The sequence below is a fragment of the Crocodylus siamensis genome, chromosome 4 (assembly GCF_052110815.1).
Source record: "Crocodylus siamensis isolate JL-2025a chromosome 4, ASM5211081v1, whole genome shotgun sequence".
Lineage (NCBI taxonomy): Eukaryota > Metazoa > Chordata > Crocodylia > Crocodylidae > Crocodylus > Crocodylus siamensis.
In genome coordinates, this window is record NC_143398.1 from 110401138 (window position 1) to 110424910 (window position 23773).

The 23773-nt window shown below is 42.7% G+C and overlaps 1 protein-coding gene across 3 annotated transcripts in view; it reads right to left on the bottom strand.

Annotated features, from left to right (window-relative positions):
- Window positions 1-3495: 3495 nt before the first annotated feature.
- BICD1 (BICD cargo adaptor 1) overlaps window positions 3496-23773 on the bottom strand; it is a 263812-nt gene continuing 243534 nt past the window's right edge. The window contains exons 9-10 of one of the 3 annotated variants that reach the window (XM_090043335.1): window positions 15906-15981; window positions 3496-3732 (exon numbers count right to left, since the gene is read on the bottom strand). In XM_090043335.1, coding sequence (XP_089899461.1) covers window positions 3645-3732; window positions 15906-15981 — 164 coding nt within the window. In that variant the 3' untranslated portion in view covers window positions 3496-3644. The remainder of the gene's footprint in view (window positions 3733-15905; window positions 15982-23773) is intronic. The other 2 variants (XM_090043332.1, XM_090043334.1) reach the window with 2 other exon arrangements.

A 23773-nucleotide genomic window follows, 5' to 3' on the forward strand; every position in this document is an offset into this window, starting at 1 on the left:
AAAAAACTTGGGTGGTACTAGCACAGATGCACACCTGTCAGAGATCAATCAGAAAGGCTCTTTCTGCTGCCTTTATCTAGAAGGCAAAGCCTTTTATGTGATCTGACCTGGGAAATGTCAATACCTTTGTATTCTGCAAAAAACTCAAGTTATCTACCAACTGGCAGAAAATATTTTCTTCCCCACTAGTCATTGTTTCCAATTTTGGTCATTCATTTATTTATCTTTTTCTCCCTTTATATTTTTATTTGATTTATACTATGCATTTGCTTATCTTCTATGCATTGCCAATCACAAGGGATCATTTGTTTCTACTAGGAAAAAAAACCTTTCCTGAGGTTGAAAAAAAAGGGCAAAACTGGTATGCACAAGGTTTTATACAGGCTATCTGAAAACCAAAGACTTTTGAGGCCCTCTTAGTGAACAGCAGCTATATTTCAGACATGAATGTCAGGACAAGATTGGCCAGGTGCTTTGTTGTTGCGTGGGATACACATGGGCATTTTTAAGTATACCCAAACTCTGCAAAAAAAAAAAAAGTATTCATTGTTCTTTTTGTATGTTGGAGTAAGGACAAATGAAAACATATCTGAAGGAATATGTCTATAAATGGCAATAGACAATATTTTGCCAACATCCACAGACACCTGTGTTTTTGCTTGTGTACAGAAACGCCTCCTATTAGACATCTTACAAAACTGCATGTTGCTGATTGCCGTCTCGCCCAGAAGGCTTTCTGTTATCTGAATTTTCTTTTTTAACTGGTTAACTGACAAAAGCTGCAAGACTTCTCTGAGGCCCACAAAGCTTTATTACTTACAATGCAATGATAACTACAGTCATTTTTACATTTAAGTTGGTTCTTTCCTAGTTCTCTTAAATTTTCATTTACTTCTGCTTTATTGTATATAAAAATTAGAAATCAAGAAATTAAAAATTAAAAATTAATGTCAAGCTTAACAATAGAATCAAAATTTTAAAAACTCACTTATTTCTATAAAAGATGACCATAACCTCTAATTCACTGAAAGCTGTTCTATTACTCATGGTCCAAACAAGCATACCAGTGCTGTATTTCAGAGTCCCCAAAGTTACTTTGCAATTCACAATTAAAAAATGAACACACTCTTGGATGAATTCTTCAAAATAGGCATTTCCCCCCACAGATTCATATCTACATTGAAATAAATACTGTACTTCCTGGGAGGTTTTTTAAATTCATTTTTAAATTAGGGAAGAAGAGATACTCTTGGTAAGTTTCAACAGATGTTTAATTTGGATATTTAGTTTGGACACGAAAAAAGGAGATAATATTCAAAGTAAAGCTTGCAGCAACTGTATTCAGTGTAGCAATGCTAATCCTTTTCTCGCTGAACTGATATACAGCAGCTGTCTTTGCCGAACATAGACACTATCGTTGTGGAATAGCAACGTACCACTTAACAAGGTCAGTTATTCTGAGGTGCTTAAAGGCAACACTTGCCCTAAGCAAAACAGTTCTTTAATAAATCTACATAGCATGTAATCTCCAGTGCCAAAACAGTAAAATGTTAAATAAGTCTTATCAGGTTTTCTTGAAACAAGACTACATGTAGATTAAGTAGGGGACTAAATAGTTATGTGAGTGATACATGAGGAGGATCATATGAACAGCATAGAAACTTATATAAAAACACTGCAAAGAGTTGTCAGGTTGGTACGATCAGAATTTTACACCAATTTATTTCTATTTTTCTCCAGCTCTGACTCTGAACATTTTGATACAACAGCTCAAATGTTCTGCCAAGGTTACATAATGTACATTGTTGATTACATAGAATACTTCTATTTACAGCACCTTCATTACTGGTACTATGGTAATGATGATTGTTAGGCACACTGATTGGTCATTGATTCTTTCCTCTGCTATGTACTGTATATTATAACATTTGGTGAGCGTCATTAATACAGTAAGACCGCTTGTTTGTCTCACACTCAGGCAGAATATGCTGAATTTTTCCAACTCTATCAGCAGCAATTTTTTTCTCAACAGCTGCATAACATAAGCTATTATCATGTTTTTGTCCTGTAGACTATATTTATACTGCAGAGAAGGAACAGACAAGGAGACATAGAAAAGTCAGAGCCTTTCTCCTTTAAATAAATTAAGGCCACCTGACCAAGAGCAAGTAGTATGCTAATTAGCAATGAGTGGGCTGGACTTGTATTTTTTTTCATTTGGAAACCAAATGGGAAGCCCAAAGATGCTAAAAGGCAACATTTTACTTAGCTACTTGTCTTGCTGTCAGGTTCTGTGCAAAATAAATTCAGCGATCCTTCACTTAGCTACGAAAATCCACTACTCAGAAAACCAGCTTGATTCATCTCCTACAGGAAAGAATCCTTAACTAGGAACACTGTGCACTGTTGCAATAGAATCTGTGTGTACTGTAGATCACCTGAGTATTTGTCAGAACTGACAATGAGCTAAGGTTCTGTGTCTGTTGATTTTTGGCAAGGAAAAAAATACACTGCAGCAAAATCCTACCACCTTTGATCCAAGCCATCAACCCTACCTGCAGGAGATATTTCACCACAGAATAGTCCACGCTAAATCTTTATAACCCTACCATTCGTGCTATTCCTTTACAAGTAAGGCCTCAAGCTAGCATCCTGAATTTGGGAGCTGGAAGGAAGAAATCAACTTGGGCATTTTAATTAGCACACAACATTTTACTTCAAGTTCTTTCACCTTATCTTTCTCGAGTACCGAATAGAACCCCCCACCCAAAAAGAAAAACAGCACCAATTCATCTACTTGCCTGAAATGCAAAAATATACTTACGATGCAAGCGTGCAGGTGAATAAAAATAAATGCCTCCTTAGGTTTAATAATTAGCTTCCAGGGAAGAACGAGAACAAAACCAGCAGCTATTGTGATAGAAATTAGAAGACAAGTACATAAACTATATCAGTGCAGCAGCAAAATACAAAGTTCTTGTTAACATTCCAATTCACCCCATCATCAACATTTTTGTGCAATAAAAAAGGCCAGACTCTCTGGTCAAGATCAGAAACCTCAATTGTTCATAATATTAACTCAGCCATTCTTAAGTTAAGCTATTACTGCTCATTTAAAAAAAAATAAAAGGAATTAAATACAACTCTCACAAAAAGGACTGCATTTTATAAACACAGAATTATGGTGCAAATAAAGTGAAAAATAAATAACATACTCTTCAGAACAGAAAAGAAAATCTAAACCGGTTCCTATGGCTGAACTTGGGGGATGTATAGATAGGATTTTGTAACATTAATTTTTTTTTTAATATTGGCTTATGTCTCTCAGGATTCCAGAGGTTAAAGCCAAGCAGCTGGGAGGAACATTTTCTCAAGATGTTACATTTTGCTAAACTTCAGTCAAATAGCAAAGTTTGAATACAATCAGAGGAACCATAAAAAGTCTTCTTGACAGGCTGGGCTCTGTGCTTTGTGTTCTTCTTCTCAACCTTCCCTCAGTTGCCAAAACTGCGGATATGAATCCAGACTTGTCAATGCAGCAACAAGGCAGGATTGTCTGCCAGACCCATTTGGGAGCAACCTGTATCATTGTTGCATGAATTCCATTCTGTTTGGTTTTTTTATTCTTACGTTGCATATGAAGATTAGGGATAAGGAGGAGGCTTAGAGAGACAGTTGAGAGGGGCACACTGAGAGCTGGAATGTGGCTGCTCTTCCGGAAGAGCATTAGGACTGAAAATTAAAAGAAGAGAAAAAGTGCTTAAAATAAGCAGCCAGCTTTTCATGCAAATGTAAATAAAACAGGTACGGGAGCACATCTCCAAAGGTGATGAAACCTGTCCAAATACACACCCTCTGTTTAAATACAAGCAAAGATCTGCATATATGCACTATGTACAGATGGCACCAGCACATATAAATCAGGTGCTGAAGATGTCTTCCTCTCCAGTTTGCACATACAAATGCTATTTGCATGTTCAGATGATAGATGCTATGCAGGCAAATGAATGTGTGTGTAAACTGGTGGGAGCAGTTTCGAGGGGAATATACAAGTGCCATTTTTATGTGCATGCTACAGATTTTATATATGCCAATGACTGACTGTACCAAACTGTGCCATTTTAGAAGATGGCTTTTTACCTCCCTTGGAAATGTGATCCCTTTGAAAATACAATGTCTTAACCAAAACATTCCTACAAAAAACGTACAGTACCACTTCCAATAAAGCTCCCAAGGTTTTCAGTAACATCTTATTTAATTTCTAAATAATTTTAAAACAAGTTTGATTGATTTTTTTAAATTCTAGTTCTAGAAACATCTTCACCCCCTAAACTCTTACTCTAAATATTTAGATAAAGGTTTCTTTACAAGGGTGACTTTCACCCTTAGAAATATTTCATACCTGACAGCCCTTAATTTTTCAAGAGAAGGTGCAGCTAGCTGGGCTTCAGGTACAGTGTACAAGCAAATTAATCTCAGGAACACCTGCAGAGTCTAAATCTACCTGGGAACCTTTTATTTTTTATAGCTTACTATGGATGTTGGAACTGCTCCAAGTTCAGTCATGTTGTACATGACAAAGCCCAATGGTACATGTCCCTGTACTTCCAGGGATGGTGGGTCTTTTCCATTTTTTTCCTTAAGAAACTACACCCTATTATCTTTCCAATACAGGCTACCTGTTGGCTCAGGGAATGCAATTAGTCTGTTGCTGAATATAAACCAATTTGAAATGTTAAATGTATTTGGAAATGCATAACTGGAAATGCCAAAGACATTGAAAATATAGATATAGCTATATGTAATCAGGGAAACAAAGAAATGAAGTCTGATTTGCTCAAAGAGAAGGGTGTGCACCATCACCACCGGGATTTTACCTTGCAAGATTAATGGTTTGAAATCAGTGTCTAAGAGAATTAAAAAAAGAGTAGAAAAAGTGTGGGATTGCATATTTTAACTCGGGGTGTGCAACTTATTTGGCTTTCTGAGCCAGACAACTGACCTCTGGTGGTGAGGTAGTGGCTCGTCAGCACAGCTGCCCTGGCTGCTGCTTTGGTCTGACTCCAGAATCCAGGTGGTGAATGCTATTGCCATTCACCCCCTTGCTGCATCTGCTGACAATTTTAGTTGCCAATGGTGACTAAAGATCTTGAATTTGACAGCCAACAGGGGGGGTAAGCAGCTTCTATTTCAGGGCTAAATTCTCCTGGCACTGACCAAACCAAATACTTATGCATGTGAGGGGACCCTGCTGCTGGATTAGTGCTTGAAGTGTTCAGCATTTTGTTGGATTAAGCTCTGGGGATTTACGTATGGATTCAAAAGCTTAGTTCTAGGCAGTTAGGTTTGAATATTTTAGCCCAGATGTTTTTTCTGCAAGTTATAGCTGAGTTTTAAAAAAAAAATCAATGTAATGTTTTCTAAGACTGCACTTTCTTTGAACTGCAATGTGTTTTATGGAGAAGGGGTTTGAATTAGCTCTTCACCTATCTCAGTTTTCTATTCATAAAGCAGGAAGCTGGGGATCTAAAACATCTACATTTAAGGAGAAATTTCTTCCTTTACCAAGAGCCAGCACAAGGCCTCCAAACCGCTTAAATCTTCAAGATAGGTCATCATCAGATTTAAGTGGAGTACAGGCCTCTCTTGCTTTCACCCTTAGCAAAGAAATGAATTCACCTTTAAAGTAGTGCCCGGTGAGGAATTGCTATAAACCCTAACAACAGGCACTTTTTTCTAGTATTTCTGTAATTGGTCAAAAATGTTAGAACGGGTTATTTACTTAATAATTTTCTTTACGAAGGGACCCAAGAGGGGCTTCCTACCTATACAAACAAGCAAACAATGTAAAGTGATATACCTGGGGACATAAGGGGCTGGTGAGGAGATGCCTGTAGACAGTTAGTCTCATACAAATATATCCCACTTGCTCAAAATATGCAACATGTTGATGTAGTATTAAGCTCATCTTTCTATTTGTGGTCCTGTAGCTGCCTATCTTTTTTGTTTTCAAAGTTGTCTATCATTTTGGTATATAATAACATTTTTGTGGATGCAGAAATGAAATATGTGTCTCACCGTTCCCTTATCAAACAGTAACAGATATTAGGGACATGAGGAAAAGACAAGAAAATTACAAGGTAATTAGCATAGACATTTTAAATATTTTTTGTACCAAAACACACACAGTATTAATCATTTGCCATCATAGTCAGTTTGAGTCTCATACAGTCTTTATCCTAAGGCTGTATTGTCTTTCAGAGAAAAGATATAGTTCGGTCATTCAAATTAAAATAATAGTACAGAGACAAAAGTTACATCATTCACAAGTTAAAATCAGCAAGGGAAATAGGCATGCCATGTGCTTGTTGGGTAGTATGTATTCATGCAAACAATGTGGCAGCGGATCCTGGAGCTTAAGCATCAGGTTTCTTCAGCATTTTAGATAGTGTGGCATGACAGCAATTGCAAGCCATAAAACCAAACAATGCAAAGACAGGGAAGAGTATAGGTTTGTTGATTTATAACTGTGATTAACTTGCATGTTATTACAGCTAGACCTGTATCCCTACATCTATGCTAAATGCTGCTTTTAATGTCTAGCCTTTGTTCATGTTTTTAGGGAACTATGTGTAATGGGCAGAATTATTATGGATCTGTTAATTCCCGTTAATCTATGACAGTGTCCATGTCACTTCTTAGAGGTAGGATTCCTATGTGTTTTTAAGAGGATTGCAGTATTAGTTGAAATCTTCACTTGCAATACTTGAAATACTAATCATTCTAAAACCAGCTGGAAAGCATTATGTAAAGCCTTTCAGTGTTACTAATAACTGGTATTTCCTCTTTCCTAAAACCATCTCATTTCATAAAACATTACCAAATGTAAATACTATATTTTATGGAGTATAGGTCAACACAGTATAAAAGTTGACCCCATATTTCTGTACATAAAAGTTAAGGGTTTTGTAGATCTATTGTATAAGTTGACCCCACTTCAGTGTGTGATGTGTTGGAAGCCCCAGTGGGCTCATGGGAGAGGTGGCAGGCTGGTGGGGTCCCAGGAAGTGGGATCAGGCCCCTGGGAGCTTGGGCGGCACATGGCCTGCTGGCAGCCCGCCTGGCTGGCTATGTGGCACTGCTGCAGCAGAGGGAAAAACTGGGCGCCTCCTCCCCACAGATCAAGGGCTGCTCAGCCTGTCAGCAACTTGTCCCCCCGGCTGCAGGGCAGGGCAGGTGGGGAGGCTCTGCCAAAAGCAGGATCAGCACCCCCCAACCCCGCCCCACTTCTGCCTTCTGCAAGCTCCTGTGACCAACAGGACATCTGGCACTGCCTGGGAAGGGGATGGCTTGCCCCACAGACAACACAGGATGTCAGGAAGGGCAAGGGGGGAGGCCATCCCTGCCTGACTCCCCTAGCCTTCCTCCCCAGGCCCTGCCTGACACTTCACGCTGCGCATGGGGCAGGCCAGCCCCTTCCTGGGCAGCACAGATGCCCTGGTGGTTGCAGGAGCTTGCTGAAGGCAGCAGTGAGGGGCCTGATCATTCCTGTTGCAGAACCTCCCTGCCTGCCCCAGGGGCAGGGGGTGAGCTGCTGGTGGGCCAGGTAGCTCCTGAGATGTGGGGGGGAGGGGGGGGCCAATCCTTCCCTCCCTAGTGGTTGCACTCCCTGGGGCTGGCTGGGTGGGCTGCCAGTGGGCCATGTGCTGCTCAAGTTCCCAGGGAGCTCCTCAGGGGGGTCCAGGCAGCGTTGCTCATAGGGGACAGTGTATAAGCCAAGGTTGAATTTTAAGAGTTAAAAATCTGGCTTCAAAACTCAACTTATACACCGTGAAATATGGTAGGTCATATCTATAATGCATCAGCAGTGGGCTATATTGACATATGCCACATGCTTTCTGTAAAGAATTATAGTGTTCATATAATAACATATTACATTGTAGAAAGACTTTATTGCATAGCTTAGATGTTTGCAAGTTTCTGAAGAATAATATGGGACTGTGTATATATTATATGAGCTCAGCAAAAGCCTTATATGGCCCAATGGGCACTTCTACACGTGTCGCTATGGTATTATTGTTCCTGTGCTGTGATTTAGTCTTTTCTTCAGTACTTTCTTAGTACTTCCAAAAGTAGGAACTTCCCTTCCGCCACCATGGAGGGAAGGAGCTACTTTTGCAAGTGCTAAATCATGGCACAGTAACAGCCCGTACTGCATTGTGTTATTTTTAGCAGCTACTTCATTGTAAAGGTACACTGTACTGGGGGAATGTGTTGCTACGGTGAAGTAGCTGCTAGTCACATGTAGACACTTGCAGATGCTATGTTGCCATAGCATGTGGCTACAGCAATGTAGCGTCATGTGTAGATGCACCCAATGTACAGTAGAATCCAGATCATTCATATCTGGCTCATTCTCAACTATATTAATTTGCAGCTAATTGCAGAATTCAGGATGAGCTGCTAACCATTTGCAGTGTTTTTTTTACTTCCAACAGCACCACTTCTCGCCTTATCTGGAACTCATCAGTAGTCCCATGTCACTGACTGGAGAAGCAGAAACCTTTGGAAGAACAGAAGCACTTCAGTAGTCCTATGCAGCTATTGGCTGCAGCACTGTAAATCCCTGGTTATTTTACAAAACCTCATCTTCTCATCAGGTGTGAAATATTTGGGGGTTTTACTGTACTGTATCATATACTCATAGGATAATTATATAGCCATATTTTATCACATGCCCAATGCAGTAAATCATAGACATGTGGGTACCGGCGATAATGGCAGAGCATCAGCATTTAGCTAGGACCCCAAAAATCTTGCCATTTATTCCAAACTCTGGGGGGCTAGAAATTGGGGTAATGTCATGGCAAGTTAGTTAAGATTTCCACCATTCATTAACCATTGTTTGGTTTATTGGGAAATTCAGAAATGCTTCTCTCAGAACATTTCCAAATCTATCTACAATATTTTGAAACAAACCTTAATATAAACACATGAGCCAATAAGGAACTAGACCAGATATTTCTGAATCTGAAAGGTTAGTGTTAGATTCGGTTTCATTTGTTCTTACTTTACCCAGTGCTGTTCACCAACACGTATTTACAATCAATACGAATTACACTGGATTCAACATACTTTATAATTATCAAATAATCTGCAAAGGTATGTGATCACCACTACTTAGTATCAACATTAAGTATATTTTATATGGATGCCATTTAAGTAACCATCCTCTTTCCCCACCAAAAAAATAAAACCCCCTTATGATCAGGAATATTAACTATTTTGAATACAAATAGATCTGATGTATCCTTGGATGTAGAAAACATTTGTGTGACTTTCACTCAAAATAAGCTATTGTGTGGTCCCAGCAGAGGTGGTGTAGAGCGCTCATGTTGCTGTAAACATGTTGTGGTAGCATGACTCTGCAGGAACATGCATAGCTTTCTGTTAAAATAACTAAGTGGGTGACTTGCTCTTCTCTCAGACGCCTTCAGATTTTACTCTAAATGCCAATTACTGAACTTGAAGCAGTCACATATTCATGCTATCATGCTGTTGTCCTGATAACCAATCTGTTGCTGTGTTTTACCACTCTCTCGGATAAAATTTAGGGTACGCAGCTATTTGGCAACAGCATGCCAGGCACTATTGTATAGCCATCACACCCAATAATGCATATTTTTCTCTTAGCCAGAACAGCATGAAACTGATGATTATTTTTTAAAGGGCAAAACATATATGCATGTTGTGGGATGACTAACATGCATTTCTGAAAATGATTAACCACAAATTGCTTCTTTCCTGTGTCCCTTGGTTTTGCTTTAGTGGTTAAACATTGTATGAAAAGCATTTTCAACGATATTTTCAAATCTGGTTCTAACTCCTGACTTGCCTTCCTACCTGGGAAAAGCCCTAGACCATGGCTGTGTGTCTAGAACCTGTACTGATTTAGTTTACCATTATATTCTGCTCTCCCACTGCACATGGAAAGGGTCCAAATCAAGTTCTTGCGTGCAGAAGGGAAGGGAAGAGAACAGAGGTTTTGCAGCACGCTCTCCACTTCCCCAAGGCCTATGAAAATCCCTTTGCTTCTCTATTTTAGGTCAGAGCTTTGCAGACTATGAGGAAAAGGAGAAGCAAGTGAATAATTACATAAAGTGACACTCTAAACTCATGGGAATTTAATCGTGTAAAATTATATTAAGCGTTTGCATTGTCTTATATAACATTCCTCCTCTGCAAGGTGATCTCCGCTTGAGGACTAATTCAGGAACATGTTTGCAACCTGATGAGATTAGATGAAACCATGGCTCCTGAAGGAGGACAAGGAAGAAATATGGTAGAGGAAAGTGGAAAGAGGAGTATATATGAATGTCCAGTGCATGGAAACTCTGGACCTCACCGTGGGTTTCTTGAAATTTGAACAGTGATCGTTTTGAGCAGTCTAGTCCCTGTTCTCCTCACTAGAAAATACAAAGGCAAAATGGCTATCACCAGTAATGCAATTCAGAAAAACCTGGGACTTTCCATTGGATTTTGCCTTTTCCCACAGGTTTACTTGAAGAACAGAAAATATATTCAAGTGAATTTATAATGGCAGTGGTTCTTCTTTTCTGTGACTTTCCCAGGGCCACTGGGAGAGCTACCAGAACAATTAATGGATTAGAATTTAGCAGTGCTTCAGTTCTAGTCTAGCAATTGTATGATCCTTGTGTTCTGATCTGCTTACGCAGAATTCACAGAGGTGTTGTAGGAAAGTTCATCTGTGGAGGGGGAATAACTTCGCTTTGAATAGGGTTTTCTTGTATGTCAGATGCAGAATGAAAAACAAATTAGGATATTCCAAGTAAGAACGTCAAATGTGGTTACATATATGCAAAAGACATATATTACGTGGCAAATGATGCAAACGGCAACATTTTCTGTTCAAGAAACAGCTGATGATGATAACAACAGTTCACTTCTGCTTTCTCTGTTTTTGCTTTCCAAGTTACTCAGCTCCCACAGAAGCATGATTTGATCTTTCCATGGTCTATGGCAGGGGTCAGCAACCTATGGCATATATGCCCAATGTGGCATGTGGCATGGTTTTTAGCGGCACGCGGGCTGCTTCCCGTCCCAAGGGGTGGGAAGAGGCATGCCCAGATTGAGCGGCACATGGCTGCCTGGAAAAAGCCTTGTGCTGCTGCTGACCCTTGCCACTGCTGGACCCCAGCCCCAGGACACTGCCAATCCCAGCCAGGTAAGCCCCTGGCCCCAACCCCAACCCCACCCCCCCATGGCCCCAACCCCACACTGCTGGCCACATGCTGGTGGCAGGCCCCAGTCAGCACCACCGCTGCTGCAGGCCCCGGGCCCGGCCACATGCTGCTGGAACCATTGCTGGTTCCAGCTGGAACCATTGCTGCTGCAAGGCCCTGGCCCAGTGCCAGCACTGGCCTGTGGTCATCAGCAGCATTGGGATGGGGCCAGGGCTGAGGCTGCAGACCTGCATGGGTCCTGGCTCCATCCCGGCACTACAGATGGCCCCGGCCATGTGGTGCCGGCAGGCCTGGCTGGCACCACAACCGCCACCGGGCCAGGGCCATCGGCAGCGCTGGGATGAGGCTGGGGCCCAGGCCTGTGGACCTGCACAGGCCCTGGCCCCATCCTGGTGCTGCCGGCGGGCTTGGCCACATGTTGCTGGTGGGCCTGGCCCCAGCTGGCACTTCCACCGCCACTGCCCACACTAGCCCAGCGCCACTGCTGGGCTGGGACCATTGGCAGTGCCAGGATGAGGTTGGGTCCTGGGCGCATCTCGGTGCTGCCGACTGCCCTACCGACCGCCCCGGCCATGCGCTGCTGGCAGGCCAGGCCCTGGCCCTATCCCAGTGCTGCCAGCAGGCCCAGCCCTGTCCCCATCCCAGTGCTGCCGGTGGGCTCAGCTCCGGCCGGCACCTCCACTGCCACTTCTGGGCCAAGGCGATTGGCAGCATCGGGATAAAGTTGGGGCTCAGGCCCAGCTCGGTGCTGCTGAGGCCCCAGCACAAGCCCTGGCCATGCATCACTGGTGGGCCCGGCCCTGGCCAGCACCTCCACTGCCACTGCTGGGCTGGGGCAATCGGCACCACTGTGATTAGGCCAGGGCCCCATCCTGGCGCTGTTGGTAGGCCTGGCCACAGCCATGTGCTACCGCTGGGCCAGGCCCTGCCTGGCACCTCCACCTCCTGCCCCAACCCAGCGCTGTGCCTGTCTGCAGCATCGAGATGAGCCTGAGGCCAGAGCTGGGGCCAGGGCTGTGGACCTGCACGGGACCCAGCCCCATCCAGGCACTGCTGAAGGCCCCAGCCATGTGCTGCCAGTGGGCCCTGTCTGTCGCTCCAAGCTCCCCACTGCCCTGGCCACACTTACCCTGCAGGTGGGCACAGCAGCAAGGGGCTCAACCCTCTGTATTGTCCACAGTGCTCCCATGCACACAGGGGAAGTGTGACCTGGACAGTATGGAGCTTGCAGCAGCAGGCAGCTTCCCTGTGCAGTCCCTCTGTGCGCTGCCACTCTGGGTTGCACACGCTGCGCTTGGGAGGGCCCAGGGGAGGGCAGCAGGACCAGGACTGCAGCGTGTGTGAAGGCAGCACAGCGGGGAGCATCTGCTGCTTCCCCGGAGGCCGGGTCTGGGAGGCAGCTAGGGCCGTGGCTGGGGCTGGGAGGCAGCAGCTGTTTCCAGCCTCCTGCAGCTGGTCCAGGTTCTGGGTAGCTGCTGATAGCCACAGAACCTGGGCTGGGGGGCAAGAGGCAGCAGGCCTGGGGGCAGGGGCATGAGCAGAGCTGAGGGGTAGGGGCTTTGGGTGGGGGGCAAGGGGCACAAGTAGGGCATCCTGCCATGTACCCCCTGCCTTCATTTTGTTTTTCTGGCATGCTAGCACTCCAGCACCTTCTAAAGTAGGCATTGTGGGTTTTTTGGCATTCCAGCCAAAAAACATTGCCTCCCCCTGGTCTATGGGCAAGGAAGCTGAGTCAACTTTTCATAGTTTCTAGGGTCGGAAGGGACCTGAGCAGATCATCTAGTCCGACCCCCTGCCATGGCAGGAAATAATACTGGGCTCAAACGACCCCAGCAAGATGTTCATCCAACCTCCTCTTAAACACCCCCAGCGTAGGAGCCTGCACCACTTCTCTTGGAAGCTGGTTCCAGACCCTAGCCGCCCTGACTGTGAAGTAGCGCCTCCTGATATCTAACCTAAACCTACCCTCTGCCAGCTTGTGACCGGTGCTCAGGGGAACAGTGACTCCCCCAATGCCTGCTGATCCCCCCTGACTAGTTTATAACAGGCCACAAGATCCCCGCTCAGCCTTCTCTTTTGGAGGCTGCACAGGTTCAGGTCCCGTAGCCTCTCCTCATAGGGCCTGCCCTGCTGTCCCCTGATCATAAGAGTGGCCCTCCTCTGGACCCTCTCCAGGCTGTTGACATCCCTCTTGAAGTGCGACGCCCAGAACTGGATGCAGTACTCCAACTACGGCCTGACCAGTGCCGCATAGAGGGGGAGGATCACCTCTTTGGACCTGCTCATGATGCATCTGTGGATGCATGCCAAGGTGCGGTTGGCCTTCCTAACTGCCTCTCCACACTGCCGGCCCATGTTCATCTTGGAGTCATTGATGACCCCCAGATCCTTTTCCGCCTCCATGCTGACAAGAGGGGAGTTCTCTAACCTGTAGGTATGGTGCCAGTTGTTCCTCCCGAGGTGCATCACCTTGCACTTGTCTGTGTTGAAACCCATCCTATTCTCGTCCGCCCACCCTTGTAACCTGTCTAGGTCTGACTGTAGCCTGTTGCATCCTTCCAGTGTGCCCACGTCCCCCCACATCTTAGTGTCATCAGCAAATTTGAACAGGGTGCTTTTTACCCCCTTGTCCAAATCGCTGATGAAGATGTTGAGCAGCGCGGGCCCGAGGACCGAGCCCTGCGGAGCCCCACTGCCCACGTCCTTCCAGGTTGAGAAGGACCCATCCACTACCACCCTCTGGGTGTGACCCACCAGCCAGCTGGCGACCCATTTGACTGTGTGGGTGTCTACACCACAGCCCCCCAGTTTCTTAATGAGAACGGGGTGAGAGACAGTGTCGAAAGCCTTCCGGAAGTCCAGGAAGACTACATCCACTGCTACTCCTGCTTCTAATGATCTGGTGATCTGATCGTAAAAGGCCACCAGGTTGGTCTGACAGGACCTGCCACTAATGAATCCGTGCTGGTTGCCCCTAAGCATGCAGTCCCCCGCTGGCCCCTCCTGGATGTGTGCCAGTATAATTTTCTCGAACAGCTTGCCTAGGATTGAGGCAAGACTAACCAGCCTATGGTTTCCTGGGTCCTCCTTCCTCCCTTTTTTGAAGATGGGGACCACGCTGGCCCTCTTCCAGTCCTCTGGTACGTCACCAGAGCACCACGAGTGCTCGTAAAGCCGTGCCAGGGGACTTGCAATGACCTCGGCCAGTTCCTTTAGAACTCTAGGGTGGAGATCGTCCAGACCGGCTGACTTGAATACGTCCAACCCCTCCAGAAGCTCCCTAACTAAATCCTCGCTAACCCGTGGCCCAGGCGTGTCTCTCCCGGGGCCCGAGGGGGGCCCAGCAGGGAGGTGGCTGTTCTGGTCCCTACTTAGGAAGGCTGAGGCAAAGAAATCGTTAAACATGTTAGCTTTGCCATCTGGTGTGACGACCAAGTTTCCCAATGCATCCTGCAAGGGCGCCACATTACCCGGGACCTTCTTTTTACCCCTTATGTATTTAAAAAAGGACTTCTTATTGTCCTTAATCTGGGAAGCTAGTCCCAGTTCCATCTCTGCCTTGGCCTTCCTAACTACCCCCCTACATCCCTGAGCAACTACAGAATAGTCCTCCCTGGTGATGACCCCTTCTTTCCATTGGGTGTAAGCCTCCTTTTTAGCAAGGAGACATTTCCGAATGCTTTTACCAAGTTAAAAGACTGTATTGGTGGGGATAGAGTCACACAACTCAGACAGACAATGACAGGGCTTGCTCAACTCTCCTAAGCTCCTTTGAAAACTATTTTCTATATAAATAGCAACTTTTCCCCATTTCTAAAACAGTAAGTACCTTATTTATGGCAAAAAAATTTAAATTCTTGACTACTTTGAGAGAAATTTTTTTATCAGACTTCTCAGTGGTAGGTGAGTAGGTCAAGGATGGAAAAAGATTTGGGTACTTCAAATACTCTTTTATGAAGGGAGAAGGCGTTTCCTTTTTCAAACCCAATATTTTGATTTATTTTCTTACAATAATAGTTAGACCTTCAATAGCACTTGTTTACCCAAAATATTTCAAAGGGCTTTAAAAAGGTGAAGCTTCATGCTGCCCACTATAAGATGGGAAAACTAAACATCATCAAAGTTTAAATGACTTGCTCAACCCCCTCGTGGTGAGTCAGTGTTAGAAAACATGCTGGAATTTATGTCTCCTGACCTGCAGTTTCCTCTCTCCAGTGCATCACCTCAAAATCAAATACTGTTTTTTCTTTAACTGTAAAACCCACTGACAGCTGTAATGACATGTTTAATCCTGCTACCCTAGCTGAGGCAAAAATCCCATTGATTTTACCCACAATAAATGTATTTTGACTATACTGAAAAAAATGTCTGGATATAAGCATGGAAAAAATTATTCCAAATTATTTTTTTTATTTTTGACTTGTGCACAAGAGCACAGCTTCCTTAATACATGCAGGGAAGAAAAACGGTATTATGCAATGACTACAAAATATATCACAGTAACTCAAGTTGTTATAAGTTTACTATTAGTTGTGAATCTTGTAAACAGGAAAGACTATTTGTATAGGAAAGGCAAGGGCAGATGCATATTGGATACAGCATGCAGCTATATGGAAAAAGAAAGAGTTAGCTATAGTTTACCTGACAGTCTGGCAATGTGGCCCCCCAGCTAGTTGTGCGCCGTGTGGCGGTATGGAGGCAGCAGGCTGCTGACAATCTACAAGAAACTGATAAATTAGACATATATACACAGATTACAGAGCAAGGGGTTAGTAACGGTAGTAAACAGGCTCTGTAGCTGATGGAGAGATTTAGTGAGGATTGTGAGTTTGGTTCCTGATTTTACAAAAAAACTTGGTTTCTGATAGTAAACTTAGTTTCTTTCATAAATATCAAGTGAAACATTTACACTCAACACTGAAATGTGCTGGCAAAGTCTCGTTCAGCTGGAATTTTACATTGACAACATTTACTGACCGTATATGAAGCCCATATTCAATACAGGTCTCACGGGAGCCTTTCCACTGATTTAAACTGAAGCAGATCATGCCCTATTAAGCATTTTTTTACTATAGTACATGGGTGAAGCTGGTTTACCTATTTATATAAAGTGACAGTATAAGGGACTTTAACATTCTCAAGATATCTTATATCAAGTTCTGTTTCCCTGGGAACTTAGGAAGTAAATAATATCCTGTGGTATGTCAGCTACTATCAAAATATGGTCTTTGCAAAATATTCCCTAAGACACTGTAGCCTGTCAGTAGTAGCAGTGAGATGATGTGGGGTACAGGGAAAGAAGAGGAATTTATCACCGTATAGCTTTCACTGCTTTGTCCAAATTGTTTAATTCTGTCAGAGATGTTTCTACCCAAACCATTTTCAATACTTTTTGTTAATGGATATTTTGTCAAATAAATGTAAAGACATAATTGTCCTCATCTCTGTGTTTACATGTGACAGGGTTTTTAATTCAAATAACAATATTTTCTACATTTCCTGGATTTGAATAACAATTGAAAGAGCAACACCAGTCTTTTTGGTCATTTCTAACTTAAAACCAAAGATCTGAACCCCAACACTGTACTTCTCCATTAAAAAACACACTGTCCCATAAGGGGACTGATCCAATTTATGCCTGTTTCCAGGCTTATCATCAAGGCATGCTGATCATCAGGATCTCTGCTGGTAACATCCTGCCCTCACTGAAATCAAAAGTAGTTTTGTCTTTTACAGTAATAGGGTATATGAATTGGTGCCTGATCTGAATGTTATAACTTGATTCCTTGGGTAGGTTCAGTTCTCTAATGCAACTATTCAGAGAAAAGAAACAGAAACTGTTTTTTAGTATATTTAAATATAAAATTCAGGAGGCAGCCCCGCCAGTCTCCTAGATATCATAATATATATATTTTTCTTTCTTATTGGCTGCTGTTCAGTATACAAAATCCTTTTGCAGAGGAAGTACATAAACTGGTACACTTGCAGCTCTGTTTCCAGCACTTTCAAATCAGTTCAGTTCTCTGGTTCACTCAAGTAGAAGAAATTGTTAGTAATCTATGTCATGGCTCTCCAGATAGCTTCGATTATATTACTGCTCCTCTCTCATAGGACAGGATACTTTGTTGCATACGCACAGCAAGAGAGAGAGAGCAAGAGAGAGTGTGTGTGTGTGTGTGTGTCCATTTCCTATGGTAACCTGTGCTACCCTCTAGTGGTGCAAGTAGCCATAGACAAATCATGTTCCGTACTTAGCTAATAGAAATGCATGTTGGACACTGAAGATTGTCAAGTAGGAAGTGTGTCAAGAATTATTTGGTAACACAACAAAATTTGTCATATGACTGGTACAGAGATGATCTCTTAGCACAATTTATGAAATACTTTGTTTGAAAGGCTGGTTTCATGGCTCTTCTCTCTGAGCAAATTCGTGTCTTGGTTGCTAGATGGGTGCCTATACAGACCTACCTAACTGTAGAAGGGGGATAGAAGGTTTACAAAGAAGGTTTATATTTATTTCCTCAAACAAATTAGTTTTCAAAAGTCCAATGCAAAGTCATTTCTTAGAACAGATAGATGCAAGCCAACAAGAAAAGAGAAGACAGAGTAGAATGCTTGGTGATGAAAAGGTGTAGATAGACTTTGTAAATATAAAGGGGCTCCACTCTTCTTAAAATAACAAAACAGAATGAAGTCCCTTAGACTTAGAGGATTAAAGGGACCGTATTTGGTTTTCCAATTAACATCAAATGATCCCAGCAGGGCGTATTTCTAGTCTCCTCTTGATGGTTAATCTTGCCATAAAGAAGTTCTTCCTTGCATCCAACCTGAAACCATCCTCTAACAGTTTATGGCCATTGCTCCTTCTCCTCCCATGGGGCACCCTAGTGAACAGTTTTGTTGTGGTTGTTTTTTCCCAGCTCCCGGTATTCACCCCTTACGTACTTATAGATGGCCACCAAATCCCCCCCTCAGTCTTCTCTTCCACAGGCTGAACAGTCAGTCATGATCTCTTAGTCTTTCCCCACGTTAATGTAGATAGCCATTTAGTAAAGTCATCAAGAGGAGACTGGAAATATGCCCTGCTGGGATCATTTGATCTCAGCACTATTCCTGCCCAGCGCAGGGGGGTTGGACTGCATCTTTTAAGGTCCTTCCCAGCCCTGAACTTCTGTGATTCTATGACTTGAACTTTCATAGGACCTAAGTCATGTTACCACTAGGCTAGTTTCAGTTCTCATAACCTGCAATAGAGAAGTAAAGAGCACAAGGATCTCTGATATATTGGCTAATGCTGGTTTCTCCTTTCAAATCTAATGCCTGATGCCAGATACAGGCCAAACAGAATCCTAAAATATTCAATTCAAAGTTGCACCTGTTCACAATCTGACTAAATCTGGCCCTATAATTCCTGTTGGAAAGAGAACCTCTTACATGTATTTCCTGCCTTTTTTTCCTCTGGTAAAGACACCATAACAATGTTCTTCCCTAGTGTCACAAGGTGTGCCCTGCCCTTTGGACTATAAACTGGACAACTCCATTTACCGTAACAATGCTTACCTATGTTTTTAACATCTGAGAAATGGGCATGAATTTCTTGCCGTCAGCAATGTCCTCTATAAAAGTTCTAAATGTGACTATTTTAGCCCACCCATTTTGGCTCCATATAATGGAATCAGCATAATGGTACATTTTGATTTTGGATTAAAATTAAAAAGCTGTCTGTACAAAAGGCCACTTGATATTATCAAGGATCTAGAATAGCAAGGGATCCATAACCAAGAGAAGCACCAAGAAATGTGAAACTGATGTTCCCATCTTTTATAGAAAACTTTCCTTGATCCCTTCATCTTGACATAACTTGTAGAACAGTCTTAATTCCCACCTAGAATTTCTGTAATACCTACTTGCATCAAGGTGGTATCATGTCAGCTAATCTGACTTGAACTTGTGGTATAAATCTTGGGGAACTTGATAATTTGGTCTGTGAAGATATATTACTGAAAAATTACCTGAAAAAAGAAGCTGAGTCTAAGTCATAGTGAATTATTCTCTTTCCTTGGATGTCAAAACCTGAGAGATTAAATAGATTTAATGTAATACTCTGTCTGAGAGAATAAATCAAGAGTGCTGAGCAAGAAAACCCTTTTTTAAAAAAAATCAGTATTCTTCTGAACACCAGAAACTAGTTGTGCAACAGGAGAAAACACACTGTAATAGTTTACATGTCCTACAATCGGTTCCTTCTGCTCTGAAGTACAGAACAAGGCAAAAGCATCACTTCCAAAGTCAAGACAAATGCAATTTGTGGAGTAGGATAAAGGAGAGAAAAGGCAACCACCTTGCCAAGATGAGACAGACTTCCAAACTCAGATCTGACAAGCTGGGAGAAATCCCAGCAGCCTTTAAATTGAGAGAAAATGTTTTTCTATCTATGATACATCTACATATTAATTTTCACTCTATGCAAGCCAACTTTTGTGCCAAATGTACTGCAGCTTCTGTTCCATTATCTGGCTGCTTGAATTCACTTCCTATCAACATTTAAATGTGTATTTCTCTTTATTTTCCAACTGATGCCAAAGAAACTCTGCTATTATTAAAAGCTGTCTGGAATCTGATGTAGTGAGATTTCAAGAAGGATGATGACTGCTGCTGGGTATTCAGAGGGATGCATGAGCAGTATAGGAGCATGAAGATAAGAAGGGTCTGCTTCTTCCCCAGTGTTGCAAGAGAACTGGATCACATCATCACAGGAAAGAAGTGAATAACCTAATGGGTATCACACCCAGTTATAAACAAGCTAACATGTAAGTGCTTGTGTTTGGTGATCATGAACGTATCAGAAGCATGGACTGTAGTAGAAGCTCAAAGTGCTGACACACATTAGGTGGCAAAGGATAGCTCAAATCATTACTGAATACCAGATTTGACTTAGCTCACTAAAATTGATTTACTGTGGGATTGTGTGGTATGCCTGATTGCAGTGCTATTGATCACTCCTACACTGTTCACTGGATTCCATCATCTGTTTTACTTTGAATACCTTGTTTCCTTCTGATATTCCTATCTAGGACTTTTCAGTAAAAGCCAAAATCTTCTTTCAGAGTTTATCTAGTATTCCCAAATCTGGTTTGAAGAAAAGATTGTTAATAAATGTGAAATTGTCACTGAACCCCTATGCTGAAGAAGATGCCAGAAATGTTTATGGATATCAAGAACATGGCAATGGAATAACTCAGGGAACTAGGGGATGGAAAAGTAGCATCTGATGGCTGTTTCAGGTAAAAAAGTTACCAGTCCAGTCCTGCTGGGAAAATTGCCTGCATCTCAGCAGTTGTCTTTCCTGGGAGTTCCAAAGACCACGATACTGAAGGGTCATGGAAACTAAAGTACTCACTCAACTCCTCTTGTCCATACTAGGTAAGCACATTGCTTACCCTATACTTGTTTTTTGGCTAGATGATGTTCTCTCAGTCTACTTCTACCCATATGTAGTGCATCTAAACTTAAACTTTTTGCCACTGCCCATGCCCCCGGACGTGGGGTTTGGTGTGGGGCAAAATGCCCCACTGCAGGGAAACGGCAGACCAGAGGAGCCGTGGTGGAACTAGAGGAGGGGAGATGCTTTGGCTGGCAGCCAGAGTGTCTCCCTAGAGGACTGAGTCTCTGTATCTGCTGGTGCATATTCCTGTGGCATGGGTTGCACTGCTTTTTTTGTGGGTTGTTTGTTTTTTTTTTTGCTAAGGGGATTTCCTGGTAGCAATTTTGCCCCTGTGCTGAAAAGAGGTTTGCAGTACCACAAACTGCATGTACCTGCACATCTGGATCTGGCCCAAGAGTCTACTCACATTGTCCCCCTGAACAGACCTTTTTCCTTTTTTAGGGATGTGGGGAGAGATAGGACAGGGGAAAAGGATGGAACATGAGATAGGAAACTGTAGAGAAAATTAAGCTGTGGTCTCCACACATCTCCATACAATTTCTCATCTTTCCAGAGGAAGTCTTTTCATATTCCCATTAATTCCCATAAATTCTCTGCCTCACACAAAGTTCTCTTCCTTCTGAGCTATTCTTCCTTTAGGAAGGGGTTCACCACCCTTTAATGCTCATGCACTATCACATTTTTAGCTTGGCAGGTCGACCTTACCGTTTCCACAGTTCTCTGTATGTGAGGGTCAGCAGAACTGTTCACTCCTCAGTATCCTACATGAAACAGTTTTGAGATGGTCCCACAGCTAAGACGTTTACTAGAAAAAGGGTCTGGACCCATTATTTCTTTTGTAATAAGAAGGATTGGATCTTTTCACTGTTGGACTATTGCAGGGATGGGCCACAGTGAGAAGAACATGGGAGTGACAAGCAGTTCTCTCTTAGCCCACAGAGCTGAGTGTCCAGCTTCTTTAGTAGTATGCCTAGGGACTTCACTGTAAGGTTAGATATTCTACCCTTGTACAGTAGAATAATCTGCTTGGGGTCCTTTACTACAGCAAAGGCTTAGAAATGACACCTGATACTCCTTAATTTAAGCAGTGATTCATAGAAACTTCCAAGGCAGAAACCCAATGCTCTTGAAATGGAGATTTATTGCTTGAATGTATACAAAAAATACAATCTCAGAACGAACAAGGAAAGAAAGTGTTCTATTAACTAAAGGCTTCTTGACAGCATAAGCAAGCTCTCAGCTTGTCAGAAGTGCTGGAATATTTAATTTGTGGTTAAAAAAAAAGAAATTAGAACAATCTGTCTTAGTACTGAATCCCACAGAACATGATAAAGCTCTATTTATAACAACTTAGGGCATACTTAGTGTACTGCATGAAGATATAGGGTTTAATGGGTCAGTAAAATTGTTTCCTGGAATATGTCACACTAGTCTTATATTGAAATGGTACAGCTACAGGGAATTGTTGCTCCCAAGCATTTAGGCAGGTAATTTGTCGCTGGTGCAGTAGTCAACTGCTTATCGTAGCAATCACAGAATTCCAGATATTTTAGCTCTGCCAGGCAAACAGAAACCTGAAGTCACCCTGACCTCCGCTGAATTCACACTCCTCCTCTTTTCCTTCACTTTGTAAGGGGGCAGCCAGACTCTTTCAAGAGCACTCAAGAACGTTAGCAGGCATGCTCCTGGATTCCCATGGTCCCAACCAGCTAGAAGGCACGATGCTATCAGCAGCCAACAGGAGCCAGATGCACAACTCACTACTCTGCCTCTAAGCAGAAATAAAAGGAGTTCTATGCAGGGGGGAATAAGCTCTCTGTCTGGAGTCCTGTCACGGGGAGCTGTATTTCTTTAGCTGTATTTCATGAACAGTTGTCACTCTCCTGCTCCAGATGAGCCAGGGCAGCGTTCAGTAAGAGCAACAGATTGCCTCACAGCGACTTATGTATTGAGAGATGACAGAGATAAAAGCAATAGGGGAAATCATGGAAGCAGAAGTGGCATCAAAGAACCCAGGAGTTCAGAAAGAAGGTGGGAAAACACAGGCTACATTATTAAAGAAGGACTAATGAGAAACAGAGAAATTAAGTAGGTCAGAAGCAGGGAGCTCAGCCTGCCCAATAACACAATCTGAAATAATGAGGTCCCAATCCTCAGCTGGTATAAATTAACATCCTGGAGAATCCAGCCCTGAAATGATCACAGGCCTGATAGAAGTCAAAGAGCATTGGGGATTCGCTAGTGCAGATATGGATGCTGTCTTATCTGCACAAGTCTTTCACTCTTTTCTTTTAGGCACTGAAAGATTTAGGTGCTTTAATTAAATCTCTATCCTTGTTTATACCTGTATTTATAAAAAAAACCCCAAACGCTGCGCCCAATACCCAATACTCAAGGCACATGTTGTTTTCTACAAACATAATTAAATACACCTTTTTAAAAAATTCACAACTGGTTCATCCTAAGCTTGTTCCCCTTTGGATCTGTTCTACTCCTCAAACCACTCTCTCTTCCTTTCTCAATTTGCAACTCTATAGCAGTGGACCAGACAGTGAATTGTTCATAATTTTTAATGCTTTGTCCTCTTCTGAAGTACTGCTCATTAATATCCAGTGAAAGTCTCCCGATCTGTCCATGTGCTCCAATAATTAGGTGAACAAATGATCATATCAAAAGTAATGCGCTAAAGCTGTATGTCAGCTTTGACTTTCAGCTGTACTTTGCCATAGCTTATATTTAAATTGCATATGGGTTAATTTGTTTTGTTTTTGTTATTTGTTAATGTAACAAAACTGGCAAAATAGATTTTTCTCACCAGATGCTAAAAAGACATAAAGACACTTCTAACCAGCTGTAACTTTTTTTTGCGCTTATTTTTATGTTTCATATCTTGATGCATTTAGATTTTTATCCTGAATATAATTTGCAGGATGTTTCAAAACACTCCTCACTAAATCTGACAAAAAGCCAAGTGTTAGGTTAGTAAATTAGCATAAATGGGAGTGGACAGGAGCGTAAAAATATATTCTGTTCAGTTTGTTTGTTATACAATTTACAGAAATAC